The sequence below is a fragment of the Corythoichthys intestinalis genome, chromosome 15, assembly GCF_030265065.1.
Source record: "Corythoichthys intestinalis isolate RoL2023-P3 chromosome 15, ASM3026506v1, whole genome shotgun sequence".
Lineage (NCBI taxonomy): Eukaryota > Metazoa > Chordata > Actinopteri > Syngnathiformes > Syngnathidae > Corythoichthys > Corythoichthys intestinalis.
The window spans coordinates 11,694,781-11,716,201 of record NC_080409.1 but is presented as its reverse complement, the minus strand read 5'-3'; the positions used below and the strand labels follow the sequence as shown (position 1 = coordinate 11,716,201).

Below are 21,421 nucleotides of genomic sequence, written 5' to 3'. Positions count from 1 at the left end.
CTTTATAAAGGGATGCAGAGTCAACTTGGAGTTACCTTCAGAGATGGAGCAGGTCAAGACCTGAGTGCTGTAGGAGCTGAGAGGAGCCACTCGGGCTGAGTGTTTCTTCATCCTCCACAGGGGACCACAACGCACTGTCCTTCCCCAGGAGGTCTAATTATTTCTGTCAAAGTGTGTGGACGTCAGACAATCTTCCTCCTCGTTCTTTGCATCCTTACTCCTCCGCTACTCGGTCTTGGCGCTTTTCACTTATTCCCCCTACCGCTCTGTTTAGCAGATCTGTCAACTCTTCTCCCCAGCACTCCAACTCACTTTCTGCACACTTCCTCTTTCTGCCGTCTGTCTGGACCGTAGTGACACAGCTGACTGGCTTTAGTGCAGTCAAGTGGACCGTTGCAATGTCATGCCGTGATCCAGCGCTGCCACTGTCTCCAAGGGAGACTGAGATTCAAGTGCGTGTGGCATGGCGCAATCACTTCCCCTCATCTCGCTCCATCCTCGCCACCCCCCTCTCGTTTGTCTCCGTCCAACTCACTTTACCCCCTCCCTCCTCTTTCGCTCCACAAATCAGCAGCTTTGTTTGGAAGGTAACCAAGCAGCCCAGAATAATTATGCTGCGCTAGTTCCTCTCTAGTGCTCCCCATCCTCTTGCTACCTGAGCAGACCTCTCCGCTCTCTCTCGTCATCTTCTGCTGTACACTCTTTCATCTTGTTAAAATACTTGCGCACCTCATAATTCAATGCAATACCAACCGAAAGAGGATTGGAATTGTCACTGAGCTATTTGTTGTGTTAATGTGGAAAACTGTCAGATCATAGCGAAAGACGTGAACACTTTTGAAGGACCACACTCATTAAAGCTTTGCATTACAGAATTACAACTATTTTTTCCATCAAGTTTGAGCTCCCTAATATTTTTTTACAGTAAAATATCTAATTGATTCATGTCTAAAAATGTGATATTGCTCATTATGGTAATGATCACCTATGGTGGAGACGTAGGCATATGTAAACATAAACTTAACTAGTATTAACTAGAGTTGTCCAAAAATTACTTTTTAACCGATATCCCGATATTGTCCAACTCCAAAAATCCAATACCGATACATGCAGTCGTGAACTTAACGTATTGTGGCTAATTGTACTGTGATGCCCCAGTGGATTCTTCAATAATGATAAATGTAACAATTTCAAAATGGAACTAAGTGGAAAAAAAAGACAAATACAGGCAGGCAATCATAGGACAAGAGTCCAGACAATGCCTTTGCACAGATTTGTAATTATTAAATGATGCATTTTATTACTTTTCTGAGTGACTACTTGCTTTTCTGGTAACGCAGTAGCTATATGTGACGAGTTTATGATAACAGTAATTTTTATTATTTTATTTTTTGTTCCCATTTTATTTGTGCACTATGGGAGATTAGGGTCTTTCCCTCAGTTGACAAATCCCAAGTTAAAGGTCATCCCAAGCAAAACTGCTGTGCTAAGCTGTGACCACCCCACGTACAAAAGCCATACATATTGGCGCAAAACCTGCGCCGATATTATTATAAATCAAGGGCGTAGGTTTGGTCTTAATATTGGTAGGGACGATATACAACCCCTAGCAAAAAGTAGGGAATCACCAGTCTCGGACGAGCACTCACTCAAACTTTTTGTCATGTAGAACAAACTCAGATAGAAAGCTTGAAAAAATAATGAATAGGTTTAAAATTGCAACTCTTTAGCATTCAGAAACACTAAAAGAAATGAATAAAAAACTTTGTGGTGGTCAGTAAATGTTACTTTTATAGAGCAAGTGCGGGGAAATATATATGGAATCCCTCCATTCTGAGGGAAAAAAATAATGCAGATTCTTGACTCTTGACACCTTGTCCAATGCAGATTCTTTACTCTTGACAAGGTGATGATGCTGGAACTTTGGTTTGGTGCTGTTCCAGTGAGATTTACAAAGATGACTGCCTGAAGAAAACATCAAAATTCCCTCAGTCCTTGATGATATGGGGCTGCATGTCAGGCAAAGGCACTCGGGAGATGGCTGTGGTTAAATCTTCAATAAATGCACAAGTTTACATTAAAATTTTAGACAGCTTTCTTATCCCTTTGATTGAACATATGTTTGTCATTTTCCAAGATGACAATCCATCATGCCACAGAGCTAAAACTGTTAAAGAATTCCTTGGAGAAAGATTCATCCAGTCAATGTCATGGCCTGCAAATAGCCCAGATCTGAACCCTACTGAAAACCTGTGGTGGAAATTGAAAAAAATGGTCCACAGCAAGGCTCCGTCCTGCAAGGATGCTCTGGCAACAGCAATCAAAGAGAGTTGGCACCAAATTGATGAAGAGTACTCATCAAATCTATGCCTCAGAGACTGCAAGCTGTCATAAAAGCCAGAGGTGGTGCTATTAAATACTACAGATGTGTTTTGATTGTTATTTCATTGTTTGTTTCTCATGATTCCATATTTTTTTCCTCAGAATGGAGTGATCCAATATATATTTCTCTGCACTTGCTCTATAAAAGTAACATTTACTGACCACCACAATGTTTTTATTCATTTCTTTTAGTGAGTTGCATTTTTGAACTAATTCATTATTTTTTTCAAGCTTTTTATTTGAGTATTTTCTACATGATAAAATGTCTGAGTGAGTGCTCGTCCGAGACTTGTGATTCCATACTTTTTGCTAGAGGTTGTAACAGCATAACCTGCACGTACACTTTTTGCTGGGGACGACACATTAAAGGGCAACTGAAGAGCTTTCGGGATTTTGGTGTAATTTTACAAATATAAACTTTGGACGAGTTCGTCAAAACAACCATGACATTATCAACATGTAATTGCAAGGATAATTTGCGTTTTTTTTTTTTTTTGCACTCCGTTAAATGTCCCTTCCCAAACCCGGAAGTGTGACATAAATTCCCCGACGCAACAGAAGACTAGTATCCACAGCTAGCATAGCAGCAACGACTATCACTGATATTTCCACCAAAGGTAACCATTCAGGATCGCTCTTTCGTGATGTTAGCAATGGCAAAGGGTCCCAGGAAAGATGATCTACAATTAATCCCTACATGTTTGAACCTGAGGCATCAGATGACGTCGATTTACTCGACACAGCAGGTGTCGTCATGACGCCAATTGACAGCTCGACACTTCACGAACGGGAGAGTGACTGGTAAGCCTAAGTCCAGCATTGTGATTTTTGTATTTGAGAGAATGCGATTACATGGTTGTATATATTTGCCTTGCTCTCCACATAGCTAAAACTGGATATTAGGTAATGGGAAAGCTCCTACCGATCTAGATATGGTAAAGCTAGCCCAAATGTGGCTAAATAAATGATATGTTATTGATTTTTCAAAATAAATGACAAAATGATTTTATTTTCCAGTTGTAGCTGTAAACCGTCAAGTAATTTTCCTTCCAAGAGTATGCCTGTGTCCCAGACGTGAGAGCAAAACTTGAGGAGGCTGAGGCACTGACAGGGGCATGAATTACATTAAAAAAATAAAACCATAAATTGTAAACAACATTGACATATTTTGTTGACTGTTTAATGTATTCTATTGGTACATAATATATTGTAATTATATTACATTCTGAAACCATATTCAATAGGCCACAATAATAAATGTTACCAGATTTATGTTGAATCAGCATCAGCTTTCGCTGTCAGATTGTGACACAACATAGAAAGCTAAGTTATACCAAGCAAACAATGGAACACATCAAAGAACATAAATTTAGTAAGCAACACAAAGTTAGGATAGCAACGGACTAGCGCAACTTTGAAAAATGATAATGACAGTGGGAAATATGTATTTACTCTTTTCTGTAGCATTAAGTGTTCTCTATACAAAGATAAATCATTATTATTAAAATATGAAGGTAACTAGATTTTCTTTTAAAAATGTGTACTGTATATATGACTAGTTTATGATTTCATGTCATCAAAATTTGCTACATTTATTTCTCCTAAGTCATCGTCATCTGATGTCGCAGACGGAAGAAATTCAGCATCTGAGGATCTCTTCTGTCGTCATCGCTGGACTTGCATCACTTGGGTCATCATAGGACTCGACCCACTCTCTCTTGATTTTGGGAAACTGGGTGGCGACTGACTTGTAACGCTTTTTTTCATCGTGTTGAGGGTTTCTGCCGCTAAATTTTTTATGTTTGGCTTCCGGGAAAGAAAAAAAAAAATCACATCAGCATGAAAATATTGGATAAATCCTAATTTTAATTTCGTAATTTTTAATAATAATTTCTTGGTGATCAAATAATAATGCCCCAGTTATAGCAGCATCTATTTGATGCGATTGTTCCCTCTTCAAATAGGCAGACTTTGATGTTAATGCTGTACTACAATAGTCATTGTTTTATTGAGATGTATTTAACACATTAGGGCCTGGCAGGTGGATTGTTTTACAGTATATATAGGTTTTATATTTACCCTGTGACAGGTCAACAAAACAACGAGCCAAGGACCTATTTGGTGCTGGGGGCAGTTGAATTTACATAATACCTATTGATATAGTAATAAAATCACATGAGTAGACGACCTGTCAGCAAACCTATCTACTTATGACAGGGCAACAGCAACAAAAAAAAAATGTCGCGCTTCAACAAACAGGCAGTAGGAGTCCCCCTCATTTATCAACAGAAGTGCATCAAATTTTAGAATCAGAAAAGCCAGTAAGTAGGGATGGGAATTGATACGATTTTTACGATTCCGATTCCATTATCGATATTGCTTAACGATTCGATTCTTTATCGATTCTAATTTCGGGAAAAAGAAGAACAAACATTTTGATTGGCATCAAGTTTGTTTAATCAGAAGTCAAAACCTTACAAACTCACAACGAGGTCAAAAGAGGCCCAAAGCCTCAATGTTAACTGTGGCAATAAGTTTTACTGAAACATTTTTCTAATAGAAATAAAAAATATTGGTATATTTTGGCATATAGGTCGTTGTTCTGCCTTTGGCAATGTCCTCAAACTTTTCCCCCGTGAGGGCCACATAACTTTTCCCTTCTCTGATGAGAGGCCGGGGTCAGTTTGTAACAGAAAAAGTGTGACGATTGCAGGAGTGCGTAAATGTAAAAAAATTATTGTTTTTCAGAAAGCCACAATCAAATAACCCTCTGTGGATTCTTCACGGAGCAAAAGTAAATAAAATAAAAATAATAATATAATAATAATAAATAATAATAGCACAATTAAATAGATAATAACCAAATAACCCTCTCTGAGTTATTCACTGAAAAAGGCCAGGAAATAAATAACACTACTGAGGGAGAAAAAAACAAAAAAAATTCAAAATGCTTTCTGGAATTGTTCAGGTGGCTGGACCAAATATGGAGCCGCGGGCCGTAGTTTGGGGACCCCTGTTTTTATTTACCAGTATATTGAAATACATGCCTTTTAGTTTTTATGGTGCTTTCACGCTCAAGTGGTGGCGCCCTTGCGCTTCCTCACGCGAAGAAGAACGCGCTCACATGAAGAAGAGCACGCTTACACGCGAAGAAGAAGAAATGCGCATCCAAGCGGGAAACACTGCCACGAGCCTTGGTTCTTTGTTAATGTTTGTAAAATATCTACAGAACCAACGCCTGTATGTATCATCTTCTGTGTTGTTGTTGTGTGTTTCCACTCGCGATCAGACACTTAAATCCAGTTGTGTAGTGCTTTAAAAGATGTGCTAATGCTAGCGAACGCATGCTAACTGTTTGTTTTTACTGTGTTAGCAACTAATCATCGCTGATTTATGTTGATGCAAACCTGTTTGTTATTGGGGACGAAAGTGATTTGTTTCATTTCTATTTTTAGTTTCAAGTGATGGTTGATTAAAGTCAGCAAATTATACCAACGTCTTCTGCATCGTCATTTGGGAGTTTAGCTAGCTGTATAGCCAGGACTGAGCCTTAGCGTCTCGATGAGGCCGCGAAGTGAAGACCTACGTGCTGTCATTGTTATGTTTACGGCGGCAATGCTCGTGCTAAACTATCGTAACCTTTCATTTTCACCGTTTTTCCTGGTGAAGTGTATCCAAACTTTGGAGCGAGTGGTTCTTGGCGCCATGCTAGTTTGATGCGTCTGGACAACAAGATACGTCACGACGCAATATGCGTGTTTAGGGATCGTTAAGGCTTATTCATTATGATGTCGAGGCCTCGAAACACTCGGAACCGGTTCCGAATTGGAATCGGATTTCGATTCCCATCCCTACCAGTAAGGGTCTCTACTTACGTCTTTGTAAAACCAAGGTTGCATTGTTGTAGGTTTTCAAAGCTGTCGTCGATGAAATGATGAAAACAATAAGCCGATTGGGGACCTGTATGCATGCTCACAAAAACGGTCCAAATCTTTGCAGAAGTTTTTTGGACCACTCATAGAATCTCGAGTCTTTCTGTGAGCAATTCATCGCTACACATCGAGATGGCATGACAAATCTCGCGAGTAAACAACAGAAAATGTTTGCAATATATGGCGAGGATAGCGTGGTGCTATGTTTCCGTGTTCAGAGTGGTGGCGAGGCTCCCTGGAAGTTACGTCATCAGGTAGCGGTCGGCAGGGCGGCGCGTCCCTCGTTGCTATGGTGTTGCTATGGCCATAACTCAAAAATTATGCGGTCAATTATTATAATTTTTTTTTAATGTGACTTTTTGAGACAGCGACTGATGCATTTAATACAACTGAACTGAGTAAAAAACTCAAGAGCGAAATACGAAAAGCTCTTCAGCTGCCCTTTAATAAGACCAAACAGATTGGGTGAACGGGGGTCAGGGCTACATTTCTTAACAATATGAATCTAATTAATTGACAGACTAAATGATTGATGCAAAATAAATCTGTATTGATTTATACTAAATTTCACTCTGCAAATTTATAATGTCCTAATCTGATATTTTTTTTTCTTAAATCTAGTCCAATTTTCTCCATCTTGTTTTGAGTGTTAAAGGCTAGTTAACAGATCAATGCATCAGATTATTCCACTTACTTTAAGTAGATATTACTATTTGTTAGGGTTGTTCCGATCATGTTTTTTTGCTCCCGATCCAATTCCGATCGTTTTAGTTTGAGTATCTTCCGATCCCGATATTTCCCGATCCGATTGCTTTTTTTTGCTCCTGATTCAATTCCAATCATCCCCGATAAATTTTCCCGATCATATACATTTTGACAATGCATTGAGAAAAAAATGAATAAAACTCGGACAAATATATACATTCAACATACAGTACATAAGTACTGTATTTGTTTATTATGACAATAAATCCTCAAAATGGCATTTACATTATTAACATTCTTTCTTTGAGAGGGATAGAAAGACTTGTGACTTTGTATATTGTGACTAAATATTGCCATCTAGTGTATTTGTTGAGCTTTCAGTAAATGATACTGCAGCCCTTCAACCCAAATGCATGATGGGAAGTGGAACCATGACTGTGCGTAGTGCTACCAATTGACATATCTTCTCTGCGTTGGGAACTAACATAAGGTGTTAAGATAAAGATCAATTGCTACCTTGCTTCCCCATATTGCTTCCTATGATATTATTAAACATAGGGAGAGGGATTGTAAGGCTTTAGCCTAATAAAAAAAGGCTCCGAAGGCTGCCAAAATTCACTCTACGCATTTTACACTGCCCTTTATCTCTCTATATAGGTAAATCGGCGTCATTACAGATTGGGCGCGACAGTGCGTGAGTGGGTCGTGCAACGCATGCATTAATTGCGTTAAATATTTTAACGTGATACATTTTCAAAAAAATTAATTACCGCCGTTATCGGGATAAATTTGATAACCCTTAAGCCTAATCTAAAGACTCTGGATGAGTGTGACATATTATGTCTGCAACGTTAAATACAATTAGAAAACAATTTAATTAAAAAATATACAGTATATATATTAAAAAAAGGCATGGCCGATATTTTTTTGCAGATTCCGATACTTTGAAAATGACGTGATCGGCTACTATTTGTTCTTATTAAGCTCATACATCTAAAATGCCTGGATTTTATTAGCCATTTTAAATATCTGTACACAAATTATATTAACATACACAAGAAATACAAACTGGTTAATCATCTCAAATGAAAATAAAAATTGAGGCTTCCTTCAGGACAACACTACTGCTTTTGTCCACAAGCACAGCCAAACTCAACAAAAAATGAAAGCTCCTTTGGGCTGCTTTAAGACCACATAAATAAAATAAAAATGAAAACCGGGGAGAATGGGGTAAACCTTGATTCACGGCATTTCTTTAATTAACGTTAACAGTAGTAAACATACAGGACGATATTTCTCTAAAAGCAGCTTTGTCCTTGAGTTCGAGAAATTCATACAGATCAATGTTATGCTAACTCTGATGCAGGTCGGACTTTCAGTAGCAAAATTAGGGGTGTGTTCCCCACTTTCACAAAATTGACATATTTTTACATTACTTACAGTGGCTGCTGCTGGCGGGAAAAAAAATTCTAGTATCCCTCGTCTTCGAAGGGGCGGATTAGGCGGCATGTTGTATTTCTGTCGGGGAAGTGAATGCGTGTGTTTGTGGTGGGCGGGGGTCAAGTCATTGGCCAATCAAACATGCATTTGAGGGGAAAAAATGGACTGGCACATTCAACAAGTGTAAAGGTGTCAATGTACAGTAAGTCTGAACATGATGGTAGGCATGATGGTAAGACATCTAAATTACCGATATAACTGAGGTCATTATATAATGCAAATAAGGTTACTTAAAAGTTGGTGGGGAGAATTTAAGCATCCTTAAAAGTTGGTAGTGTTTTGTCCCTACCGTCCCTATGCAAAACTACGCCCCTGTTATAAATGCTTTTATTTGCCGATATTATCGAACAAATCTAATCCCAACTGTAAAGTAGCAAAATTCAGCTTAATGCACCCTAAACATATAGCCACTACAATGAATAAATGTGCTAGCCGAGTGCAGCTGAAGCTATAAGATTTTCTCTGGTGTAAGCAGAGGATAGGAGGATAGTTCCCGTGAGAGGAGGGTCACTTAAAAATAGACCTGCTGATGAGTGGAGACAAAAGCTAGACAGAGAGGGACAGCATAAAAAATATCCAGTCAGCAAAGCCCGGGATGCTAATTCTATCTGATTAAGAGCAGCTCTGGCACTGCTGCTGTCACTCAAAATGCAAATTCGTCAGTAGGTTTGGAGAAATACAAGCTCTGTAAAATGTATTTACTGTTTTATAGCATAAAATGACGTATAACTATTTTTGGGGGGTGAAATGGCAACCTAACATGAAGCCTGAAATGAACACAATGTTGAAATAACAACTCTTCATCCATTGTAACCACAAAAACTACACTGGACGTGCCTACTGAGTCAGATCAAAGCAGAAAATAATAAAGCATCTACACTATTTGGCCCCATGGCAACAGCCGCACTCCCATCTACTAATGCACTGTCCTTTTATTGGGCTCTTTTGTCATTTAGATTTGTCAACACTTCTTTTTTAAGAGTGTTATTGTTGCTTCATACCACATTAGAAAGAGGACTGATGAAAAATGTAAAGAAGATGATATGATTGTTTTTTCCCCCAACATTTAGACAGCATACACCATTTCCAAATACGGTATGTCTGTACCCAATGCCCCTCAAAGCACCTTAATTGGAACTAGGGTAAATGACGGCATCTAGTGGTGAATTGTAATATAGCATACACAATGCACGTTCAGTCCATCAATGCACAATAGGCCTATCTATCATTTTCTGGAAGGTTCGCAGCTCAGTTGGAGCCGATCACAGTTCGCTTTAACCCTGGAATCTTACATGCTCTCTAAGCCACTGCGTGACAATAACAAATTCTCTATGAGTAAATGAATGTTAAAAATTCCTTCATTCAGTTTTATTCAAACAAAAGATAAAACGTACATATGTATTAGGCCTGCTCGACATAACGTTTGAATATCGCCATCACAAACACACACACTTTTGTTTTGATATGAAGCGCTTCATACAGCAAACTGCCTTTATTGTCATTATCATGCTTTTACATGGCCTCATGGATCCCTTTCATAAAGTGCGATGAAAAAGTATCTGAACCTTTCGGAATTTCTCACATTTCTGCATTAAATCACCATCAGATGTGATCTGATCTTTGTCAAAATCACACAGATGAAAAAACAGTGTTTAACTAAAACCACCCAAACATTTCAGGTTTTCATATTTTAATGAGGATGGTATGCAAACAATTACAGACGGGGGAAAAATAGGTAAGTGAACCATCACATTTAATATTTTGTGCCGCTCCCCCCTTTGGCAGCAATAACCTCAACCAGACGTTTCCTGTAGCTGCAGATCAGTCTGGCACATCGATCAGGACTAATCTTGGCCCATTCTTCTCTACAAAACTGCTGTAGTTCAGTCAGATTCCAGGGATGTCTGGCATGAATTGCTGTCTTTAGGTCATGCCACAGCATCTCAATGGGGTTCAAGTCTGGACTTTGACTTGGTCACTCCAAAACGTGTATTTTGTTCCTCTGAAACCATTCTGAAGTTGATTTACTTCTGTGTTTTGGACCATTGTCTTGTTGCAGCATCCAACCTCTTTTTAGCTTCAACTGTCTGACAGACAGCCTCGGGTATTCCTGCAAAACATCCTGATGAATGTTTCAATTCATTCTTACATTAATGATTGCAAGTTGTCCAGGCCCTGAGGCAGCAAAATTCCCTCTCCCTCCACCATGCTTCACGGTGGGGATGAGGTGTTGATGTTGGTGAGCCGTTCCATTTTTCCTCCACACATGACGTTGTGTGTTACTCTCAAACAATTCAAATTTGGTTTCATCAGTCCACAGAATATTTTGCCAAAACTTCTGTGGAATGTCCAAGTGCCTTTTTGCGAACATTAAACCCAGGACTTGAATTTATTTATTCATCTTTGTTGCTTCATTTGCTGTTTCTGATTGTGTATCATATTGCCTCTGGAAAGCCCTTTGAGACAATGTTGTTGTGATCTAGGGCTATACAAATAAAATTGAATTGAATTGAATTGAATTAAACGAGCAACAATGTTTTTTTAGACAGCAGTGGCTTCCTCCATGGAGTCCTCCCACTAACAACATTCTTGGCCATATTTTTACAGATAGTTGATGTGTGCACAGAGATATTGGACTATGCCAGTGATTTCTGTAAGTCTTCAGCAGACACTCTAGGGTTCTTTTTTACCCCTTTGAGTATTCTGCGCTGAACTCTTGGTGTCATCTTTGATGGACAGCCACTCCTTGGGTGAGAAGCAACAGTGCCAAACTCTCTCCATTTGTAGACAACTTCCCTGACTGTCGACTAGTGAACATCCAGACTTTCAGAGATGGTTTTGTATCCATCCCCAGCTTTATACAAATCAACAATTCTGGATCTCAGGTCTTCAGACAGCTCTTTTGACCAAGCCATGATGCACATCAGACAATTCTTCTCATCAAGACAATTCTTACCGGGTGTGTGTTTTATAGTGGGCAGGGCAGCTTTACACCACTCATTAGTGATTGGGCACATGCCTGACTTAAAATGTTTGGTAACATTGGTTTCAATAGCTCTTTAAGTCTCCTCAGGCAGAGGGTTCACTTACTTATTTTTCCCCCTTCTGTCATTGTTAGCATTCTATCCTCATTAAAATATAAAAACCTATAAATGTTTGGGTTGTTATAGTTAAAGCAGGCACTGTTTTTTCATCTGTGTGGTTTTGACAAAGCTCAGACCACATTTGATGGTGATTTTCTTGAAATGTGAGAAATTCTAAAAGGTTCAGATACTTTTTCATACCACTGTATATAGCAGGGGTCAGCAACCAACGGCTCCAGAACCGCATGTGATTCTTTGATATCTCTGATGTAGATTCGTTTTTAAAAACTTAACAGTATGAATTTGATTAAAACAAATTGTGGCGCTGATTCAACAAAGGAATTTAGCTTCTCTTTAGTAAACAGAACAAGTCAGTTTCACTTTCTTTGTATCTTTGTTAACAGAACGCTCACACAGGTCATGAATTTACCAACTATGTTAAGTCATGGTGTCACCACAACGTGACTCACATAGTTGGGGAATTCATGACCCGTGTGAGTGTTGTTTGAATAAAGGTGGATAAAAACTGAGCCTGACTTCGGAGTTCTTCGTATTAAAGGTTGCCGACCGCTGATATATAGCAATCTTCATCTTCACAGATGAAATGCAAAGTCGTCATGGTGAGTCAACCAAAGTCTTTCCAAACTGAGCTATTTGAGTTAGCTGGTAAATATTTTTCTAGTTTTAATATCGCAATATGTATTGCAACCCCCCCACCCCCCCAAAAAAAAGTTTTAGTTCCAATATCGGATATCAGCTGTAATATGTACAGGTATACATTTATTCAGACATATACTGTACAAATATAACTATTCGTAAAGGATGTTGGAAGAAGTAATACAATTTATCTAGTCCCACCACATTATATTAAACTTACTGTGCAGAGGTGGGTAAAGTCGCCCAAAATTCCAATCAAGTAAGAGGAGCGTTATTTTAAAATATTATTACTCCAGTCAATGTAGTCATCTAAAAAATTGACTCAAGTACAAGTAAAAGCGTATTCAGTGAAAAGAATACTCAAGTAATGAGTAAAATTGTGAGTAACTGCTTAAAATGTGTGATTGTTTTTAAACAATGGTGTAATTTTCTCAGCACGTCATATATATACGAACTGTTATTATTATCATCAGGGGTGAAAGTGGCTCGAATTTCTTGCAGGAACTCCCCGACGTGAAGGTTGACACGGAGCCAGAAATGTTGTTTATTTATTTTTTCTTTTTGGGGGGGGGGCTCCCAAAACTACTGAAATGCAAAGAAAACTGTTTTGGCACAGTTATTTCTATAACACATACAAAAACGGATTTTCATTCAAAATTGTATTTTTTCAATGATTTGCAAAATAAAAGTTAACAAAAACAGCAATAACCCCAACCTCCATCTCCTAATTTTTATTTTCCCTCATTTCCTCACATACTAAATGCCAAATCTAAATTTTAACTACTTATGAACACATGATGTATATTAAAATGGAAGTTAATGTCAACATTTACTTTTGCTTTCTTTTCTTTTTTTAAATAATAAAGATATAAGTAACATACATTCAGAAAAATACAATTGACTTATATTATGCAGAGTGAAATGGAATATATTTTGAAGATCGCACAAATATTGAATTTTTTAAATATAAGGAAATGAATAAGTAGTCTAACATAAATAAACAAATATAAGTCCAAAGTGCACATTGACAGCTAAGATCTTCTGAACCTCCCCATCAGAGCAAATAAAACTAAATATGATAAATAAGCCTCATTAACTCTTACCTGGTTCTTAAAGATTTCATCCATTTTCTGCTGCATTGCCCTTTTTTTGTCGCATCAATTCAAAAAACTTTTGTTGTTGTTGTTGCTGTTCCAGAAAACATGCGCGAGCTAGCTAACTATCTCTGCTGATCAGATGTCAGTATGTCAGCCAAATGAACAGATAAATGAGTCCAGGCATTTTGCTTTGCTGTGTGCGTTCGCACATTGACGTGACTCATCATCATCAGACTCGGAATACTGCAGCAGCTAGGGAAACCTCCATGCAGTTCTGTGGAATAAAATAAATAATAAATATCGGTGGAATAACGGATTACACTACACAAGCACTTTGTTATGCTTGTTATTAACACTTGTGCATGTAAATCTGATGTTGGTAGATTGTTTTCTTCTTGGAGATGAAATGCATGTGTGGCAGCTCAGCATTTAAATTTTTTTTTTTTACATAACGTTTTGACAGTTGCCGTCATATTTTTGGAATTGAAGCACCGTGTACCGGAACAGCATTCCGGCCCTGAGTCTTATACTGGAACTGCGTTCCTGCCCTGAATCTTATATCGGAACTGCGTTCCTGACCGTTCTGGCCCACTTTCACCCCTGATTATTATACTGTACTATAATTTATTACATGACCATATTAGGTAAAAAAAAAAAAGAAAATAAACACACAAAAATCCTCAGGTTCAGACAAATACAATGAAACATCTCCCATCCAAAGAGCATGAGTGTCCTCTATTGGAGAAATTTCCTATCATGAAATGAAAATGATCATGTCTCCGGTTTTCCGTGGTCTATCAATGCCAAATATAAACTGGGGAAGGGCTTGAAATCGAGAAATGTTGACTCAATGTCAAATAATTCAATTTTCACAGTGCTTTAAGGACACCACATGATTGAACAGGTCAGTGTAATCATAGGTCTTCTGACTTAAGCTTGTGTGTGGTCATATGACTATATTTTGACATCTGATTGGTTTAATAGAGTCATGCGATTATTGTTGCGACGTCTCTTTGGTGAAACTAGTAGAGCCACTGTGTTGGCAAAATTCAAGTCAAATCTAACATGTCAAATAAAGGGGAAACATGTAAGAACTTTAATTTAGCCCAAAGTAGTGGCGTAAGAGTAGTGTTTCTTCTTCCCAAATCTACTCGAGTACCAAAGTATGGTAAACCTTCTCTAAGCACATTTTTCTCAAAAAAGTAACGCCATAAATATAACGCATTACTACCTACAGTGGGGCTAATAAGTATTTAGTCAACCACTAATTGTGCAACTTCTCCCACTTGAAAATATTAGAGAGGCCTGTAATTGTCAACATGGGTAAACCTCAACCATGAGAGACAGAATGTGAAAAAAAAAAAAAAACAGAAAATCACATTGTTTGATTTTTAAAGAATTTATTTGCAAATCATGGTGGAAAATAAGTATTTGGTTAATACCAAAAGTTCATCTCAATACTTTGTTATGTACCCTTTGTTGGCAATAATGGAGGCCAAACATTTTCTGTAACTCTTCAAAAGCTTTTCACACACTGTTGCTGGTATTTTGGCCCATTCGTCAATGCAGATCTCCTCTAGAGCAGTGATGTTTTGGGGCTGTCGTTGGGCAACACGGACTTTCAACTCCCTCCACAGATTTTCTATTGGGTTGAGATCTGGAGACTGGCTAGGCCACTCCAGGACCTTGAAATGCTTCTTACGAAGCCACTCCTTTGTTGCCCTGGCTGTGTGTTTGGGATCATTGTCATGCTGAAAGACCCTGCCATGTCTCATCTTAAACGCCCTTGCTGATGGAAGGAGATTTTCACTCAAAATCTCTCGATACATGAACCCAATCATTCTTTCCATTACACAGATCAGTCGTCCTGGTCCCTTTGCAGAAAAATACAGCTCCAAAGCATGTTTCCACCCCCATGCGTCACAGAGGATATGGTGTTCTTCGGATGCAATTCAGTATTCTTTCTCCTCCAAACACGAGAACGTATGTTTCTACCAATAAGTTCTATTTTGGTTTCATCTGACAACGCATTCTCCCAGTCCTCTTCTGGATCATCCAAATGCCCTCTAGCGAACCGCAGACGGGCCTGGACGTGTACTGGCTTCAGTAGGGGGACATGTTTAGCAGTGCAGGATTTGAGTCCTTGGCGCGCATTGTTTTACTGATAGTAGCCTTTGTTACTGTGGTCCCAACTCTCTGTAGGTCATTCACTAGGTCCCCCCATGTGGTTCTGGGATTTTTACTCACTGTTCTTGTTGTCATTTTGACACCATGGAGTGAGATCTTGCATGGAGCCCCAGATCGAGGGAGATTATCAGTGGTCTTGTATGTCCTTCATTTTCTAATAATTGCTCCCACAGTTGATTTCTTTACACCAAGCGTTTTACCTATTGCCGATTCAGTCTTCCCAGCCTGGTGCAGGTCTACAATTTTGTCTCCGGTGTCCTTTGACAGCTCTTTGGTCTTGGCCATAGTGGAGTTTGGAATGTGACTGACTGAGTTTGTGGACAAGTGTCTTTTATACCGATAATGAGTTAAAACAGGTGCCATTAATACAGGTAACGAGTGGAGCCTCGTTAGACCTTGTTAGAAGAAGTTAGACCTCTATGACAGCCAGAAATCTTGCTTATTTTTAGGTGACCAAATACATTTTTTCCACTCTAATTTGGAAATAAATTATTTAAAAATCAAACAATGTGATTTTCTGTTGTTTTTTTCCCCACATTCTTTCTCTCATGGTTGAGGTTTACCCATGTTGACAATTACAGGCTCCTCTAACCTTTTAAAGTAGGAGAAATTGCACAATTGGTGGTTGACTAAATACTTATTTGCCCCACTGTACCTATGATACTATAAATTCATCCTGAAGGCATTTTCAGCTCTAACCAATTAGAGCGAGCCCTCGTTTTTCGCGGTTAATGGGCACCAGAACCCGACACGTTAAGTGAAAAACCGCGAAGTAGCTTTTAAACACATTACTGTCCCACCGAATTATTTCTAAACAAGAATAAAGTAGAAAAATGCTTGTCTTTAATAAATGCTTCATTGAGTGAGTCTACTCAATTCTGCTTAAGCTGCTCATTTACACACAAAGAGTTGCCACAGAAACTGTTTAACAAGTTAAATAATGATTAACACATGCAGCGCTTTGAAGCTTCGGCTTCCAAGCATCTGTGGCAAGATCAAACATTAAACGTCTGTCAATCATCGTTAACTTTAATAAGCAACTCCAGTGCCCTGCCTGACCAACAAAGAGCAGCAGGAGGGAGAGGCAGACTAAGTGATCGGCTCGGGACGACTCATCTGTATTTATTATTTTTCTTTTTTAATTGAAAGTTTGAAAAGCAAAGTAGCGAGGGATCACTGTATTTAGTCAGTGTCAAACTTGTGGTTGGATAAAAAAGACTTGAGAGTGATGTCTGTGTGTCATTTATTGGCCTGAAATGACAAGAGCCACAACTCCATCACGCCTCATCACCTCGAGGCATTTCCCAATTAGGACAAAACAATGAGCTGTTCACATGTAACATGTATATCATAAACATTTTCCCACATGAAATGACAAGAGCCACAACTCCATCACGCCACATCACCTCAAGGCATTTCCCAATTAGGACCCAAACGAACCCCAGGGTGGCGAGTGAGCATATTAATTAGCTATTGTCTCTCTTGATGCATGACGTCGTTGGTCTTACTCTGAAAAATGTCAGGGCAACTGAGTGTCCGAAGTTTCTTCAAAAAGCCCCAAAATGACGATGGTGTTGATAAAAGAGGTGAAAAAACAGGGACTGCACAAGCGGGCATGCAATTCAAGTCCATGCGCACCAGGAGGAAGGTGTAAGACTCCGTTCAGGCCACAGCAGGTGAACTGTTACTTTCATTGTTCCATATGTAGCCTACCTACTGGGGCCACACTCAGCTGTGTTTGTGACTGCGGAGAAAAAGTTACATATTCATCTGCTTGATGTGTGATGGCACGGTGTGGATTCTCTGTTAAGCTTGTTCGGACAGAATATTAATTTAAAATGAATGAAAACTAAATACAATTTAATATGGTGAAGCGGTATGCAATGTTAAGAGTCTTGTTAGGTCGAATTGCTGTGTCCAGCCGCTGTAGCTCTGCTGCTCTCTGTGAACTGTCTATTCAAGCTGGAACGCGCGCGGCTCTTAAGTGTCTCTGTCACGTGACTGTGTCGTAGCCGGTAACGCGCTCGGCCAAATGGACACACAAGTACGGAAGGTGAATTATGCCAAACAAAGGGTCACCACAACGTCATTATCATCATTTTAAAAATTTAAGTGACAGGTAAAAATAGATTATGACCGGATTTTTATGACCCTGTCAGTCAAAATGACAGACAACGAAAAAGTCTAGCGCAACCTCTGGTCTGATGAGACGGACGGGCTTTCTTGTGTACCGTCTTCAGAAGAGGCTTCCTCCTGGGGTGACAGCCATGCACACAAATTTGATGTAAAGTGTGGCGTATGGTCTGAGCGCTTACAGGCTAACCCCCCCACCTCTTCAATCTCTGCAGCAATGCTGACAGCACTCCTGTAACGAGTCACATGACATTTTGGAGGGAAAATGGAAAGCAGTACTCAATTTGGACATTTAGGGATTACGTAGTTTCTACAGGGTGTACTCACTTTTGTTGCCGGGGTATTAATGGCTATATTTTGAGTTATTTTGAGAGGGAAATAAATTAACTCTATTATATAAGCTGCACACAGACTACTTTTCATTGTGTCAAAGTGTCATTTTGTCAGTGTTGTCCCATGAAAAGATATACTTAAATATCTGCAGAAATGCGAGGTGTGTACTTATTTTTGTGATACACTGTATTATGCAGAATGGATTTGGTTCTAGGCTCCACTTCTGGCTCTTTCCCTGTAAAAAAGCTGTCCATCTGTCTTTCAGTCATCTTCGCTAACGTGTGTCACATGACATTTTGGAGGGAAAATGACAAGCAGTACTCAATTTGGACATTTAGGGATGTAGTTTTTAAGGGGTGTACTCGCTTTTTTTGCCAGGGGTTTAGATATTAATGGCAATATTTTGAGTTATTTTGAGGGGGAAATAAATTAACTCTATTATATAAGCTGCACACAGACTAATTTTCATTGTGTCAAAGTGTCATTTTGTCAGTGTTGTCCCATGAAAAGATATTCTTAAATATCTGCAGAAATGCGAGGTGTGTACTCACTTGGATTTGGTTCTAAGCTCCACTTCTGGCTCTTTCCCTGTAAAAAAGCTGTCCATCTGTCTTTCAGTCCTCTTCGCTATCGTGTGTGTGGGCTTATTATTTCTGGGAACAAATCTGGTGCGCTTACGTCATATAGATAGATGCTAGCTCCAATGGATTTTAAAAATTACTTCATATCCAGTTTTATGTTTATATCTATCGACTAATCTGAGCAAAAGGACCGGAAGCACTACGTTTGCTGAGGTGTGCCGCCCGCAGCACACAGCCGACAGCAGCTAACGTTACTGACACTGGGCTGCTATAGGTGTGAAAACACCCCAGTAATGGCGTCCAAGCACTAGAGGGCGCCGTACACAAATCTCTTCTTGGATTAGTCATATGTCAAGAGGCACAGGCCAGATTAACAAACTATTTATTATTTCTGTGCAGGGTCTCCTCACTTTTGCGATACACTGTACAATAAACATCAGTGAAACAAGAACTTTTGTTTTTCCAATTGTGAACAAGCCGGCATACTCAGTGTATGTTTTCACCATCCACCAGCATTGATGGTATATACAGTATCTTGTTTTTCATTTTATTAATATGATGTATAATGTATGTTTTTGATAGTTATTTTGAGATTGAGGGGGTATTTAGGGGTATTCAAAGGGTTAATGCCGATTTACACGGAAATGGCGTACCGCAAGCAACACGTCACTTGCGCTCATTAATATTCATGATGTTAGCTACTGTTGCTAAGGGAGGACGCGCCACCGTTTGTTCCCAATAGGAAATGAATGGAAATTGTGTACGAAGGAGATGTTTACAAAGCTACACCTACCAATTCTCTCTGAAAGTGATGTCCCTGGTGCCGAATTTCACTGGCAAAGATGTGGAAGAACATGAAAATGTTCAGTTCAAGAGATGGTTTGAGTGTCGAGGGCTGAAAAAGACGAAAAAAACGAGCCGACCGAAGCATACCCTTAGCTTTTGTATCAACACCTTTTTCTTACGCGACTGACAATGACATTCTCCTGTTTCAAAAAGCTATCCTTTACCACCAGCCCTGTCTTTCTTATAAATTATATCCTCTGGTTGTCCTACATCTCTGACCATTCTTGGGGGTACTTTATATTGTTTGTTTTGTGTACCGATCGCAAATGCTACTCAGTGACAGCCAACGAGCACTTTTAATTTTTTCATTGATAACAAATCTTAATTCTATATTTTATTTACACTTCCTTCTCACTAAAGTTTTTTTTTTTTTTTTTTTTTACAACAGAAAATGTAACAGTGGCAGTCAGATACCATTTTAATTCTTTTCAGGTCATTCATTGTCAGACAGAAGCAGCACTGTACAACGTCACGCTAAAAAAAAAGTTAAAAATATCAAAATGGCTTACTTCTTTGTCCTGTGAAAGACAATGCAAACCCAATAACATGTTTACTGCAGAAATGTTTACTGCCGAGCTGGCGTTAAAAGTCCGCGCAAGTTGATTCATTCTTCACATTTTTTCCTCCGAGTTTTTTGGTTTCATCCTTCATATTTCGTAATGTCTAGAGTCGTTTCTACGAGTTCCAAAAAAGCAATGTGTGATCGGCATGCTCGTTTTTGAAAGATTACCAGAGAGAAGTAGCAGAATTAACATGGTGTCTATGCGAGGGCGGGTCTATAATGTCCCTCTTCTGCTTTACTTCCGCTTTACTATGCGACGTCACGGTCTAAAAATAGCATGCGTGCGGTACGCCATTTGAGTTACGTCGCCAGCGAAGGAACGGAGCTCGTTCGTAACTCAGGGACTACCTGTATAGGTTAATCATGGCATGACATTCCTTTTAGCGCAGCTCCATCTAGTGTATGCATAACGCAACCCCAACCACTTCTACTTCTACTGTGTCTCATAAAATGGTACTCCCTATAAAAACAGCTTTAAAATAGGCCATTCATTGAAGGTGTGCCTTATAGTTTGGAAAATACAGTATTTAGCATTTGATTTTTAAATATATATTTTAGCCTACCTATAGTTTTGCATGTCTTCCGTCCACACGGCAACAAACAAAGAGTAAACGTTAGCTCTGCATTTCATTAAGAGGGCGTTGAAGGTCAGTTTATCGACGCTGTGCACTCACGGAGCCCACAAGGGCACCATTAGGTAGCTAACAGCACTCAAGCCTACTCGTAAAAAGAATAAGACCGCTGGAAACTCGACTTTATTGCGCCATAATACTATAATCTAATTTTAGTATTTAAATACGGTGAGTTTGAAGCCGTCCGACTATCCCGAATCACCTGCTGAGAAGTACATCGACTACTGTGCACAAAATGGTTGAGTATGGGTCAGCAGGTCTAAAGGTCCCCTGGTGAAACATTACACCCACTACATGCAGGGTGTTTTCACAGGATCTCAGGAGACTGGAGGCTAACAGCACTACAGGAGTCAAGGCTCGACAGTAGGCTTGTTATAAATAGCTCTGCAAGGGAAGGCATGGGAATGGATAACATCAAAATAGCTGTGTAAATAACCTTGATGTTTGGGGAAGGAATTGATGTGTTGTTTAAATTGTTTATGCAAGGAGTTACTAATTTTAATTTCACCATTAGTGTATGAACCACTGGTATAGATCAGAGGTCCCCAACCTTTTTGCACCACAGACCAGTACGATGTGGGCCTTTTTTTTTCCAAGGACTGGCAATGTGTGGCAGAAAAATACAGTAAATTCAATATATGGCGTCAAAACCGATGTGGAAACAGCTCAGCTACGCCACTGGTATGGACGGTCTTTCTGTTAAAGCACTAAACGGGACACCATCACATTGCTGAGCTGTATCTCTCGGTGCCCCAGAAGGCATACGTGGAGATTGAGAGGAGAGAGGCAGG

General features: G+C 39.2%; 1 protein-coding gene across 2 annotated transcripts in view; it reads right to left on the bottom strand.

Moving 5' to 3' along the window:
• The window catches only part of slc35f4 (solute carrier family 35 member F4), a 72,013-nt gene that overhangs the window by 30,442 nt on the left and 20,150 nt on the right, over nt 1-21,421 (bottom strand). Inside the window, exon 1 of one of the 2 annotated variants that reach the window (XM_057860468.1) lies at nt 36-398. The exons of the other annotated variant lie outside the window; for it this stretch is intronic. Coding sequence (XP_057716451.1) covers nt 36-111 — 76 coding nt within the window. The 5' untranslated portion in view covers nt 112-398. Of the gene's footprint in view, nt 1-35; nt 399-21,421 lie in introns of those variants that run through there. 2 annotated transcript variants of the gene reach the window in all.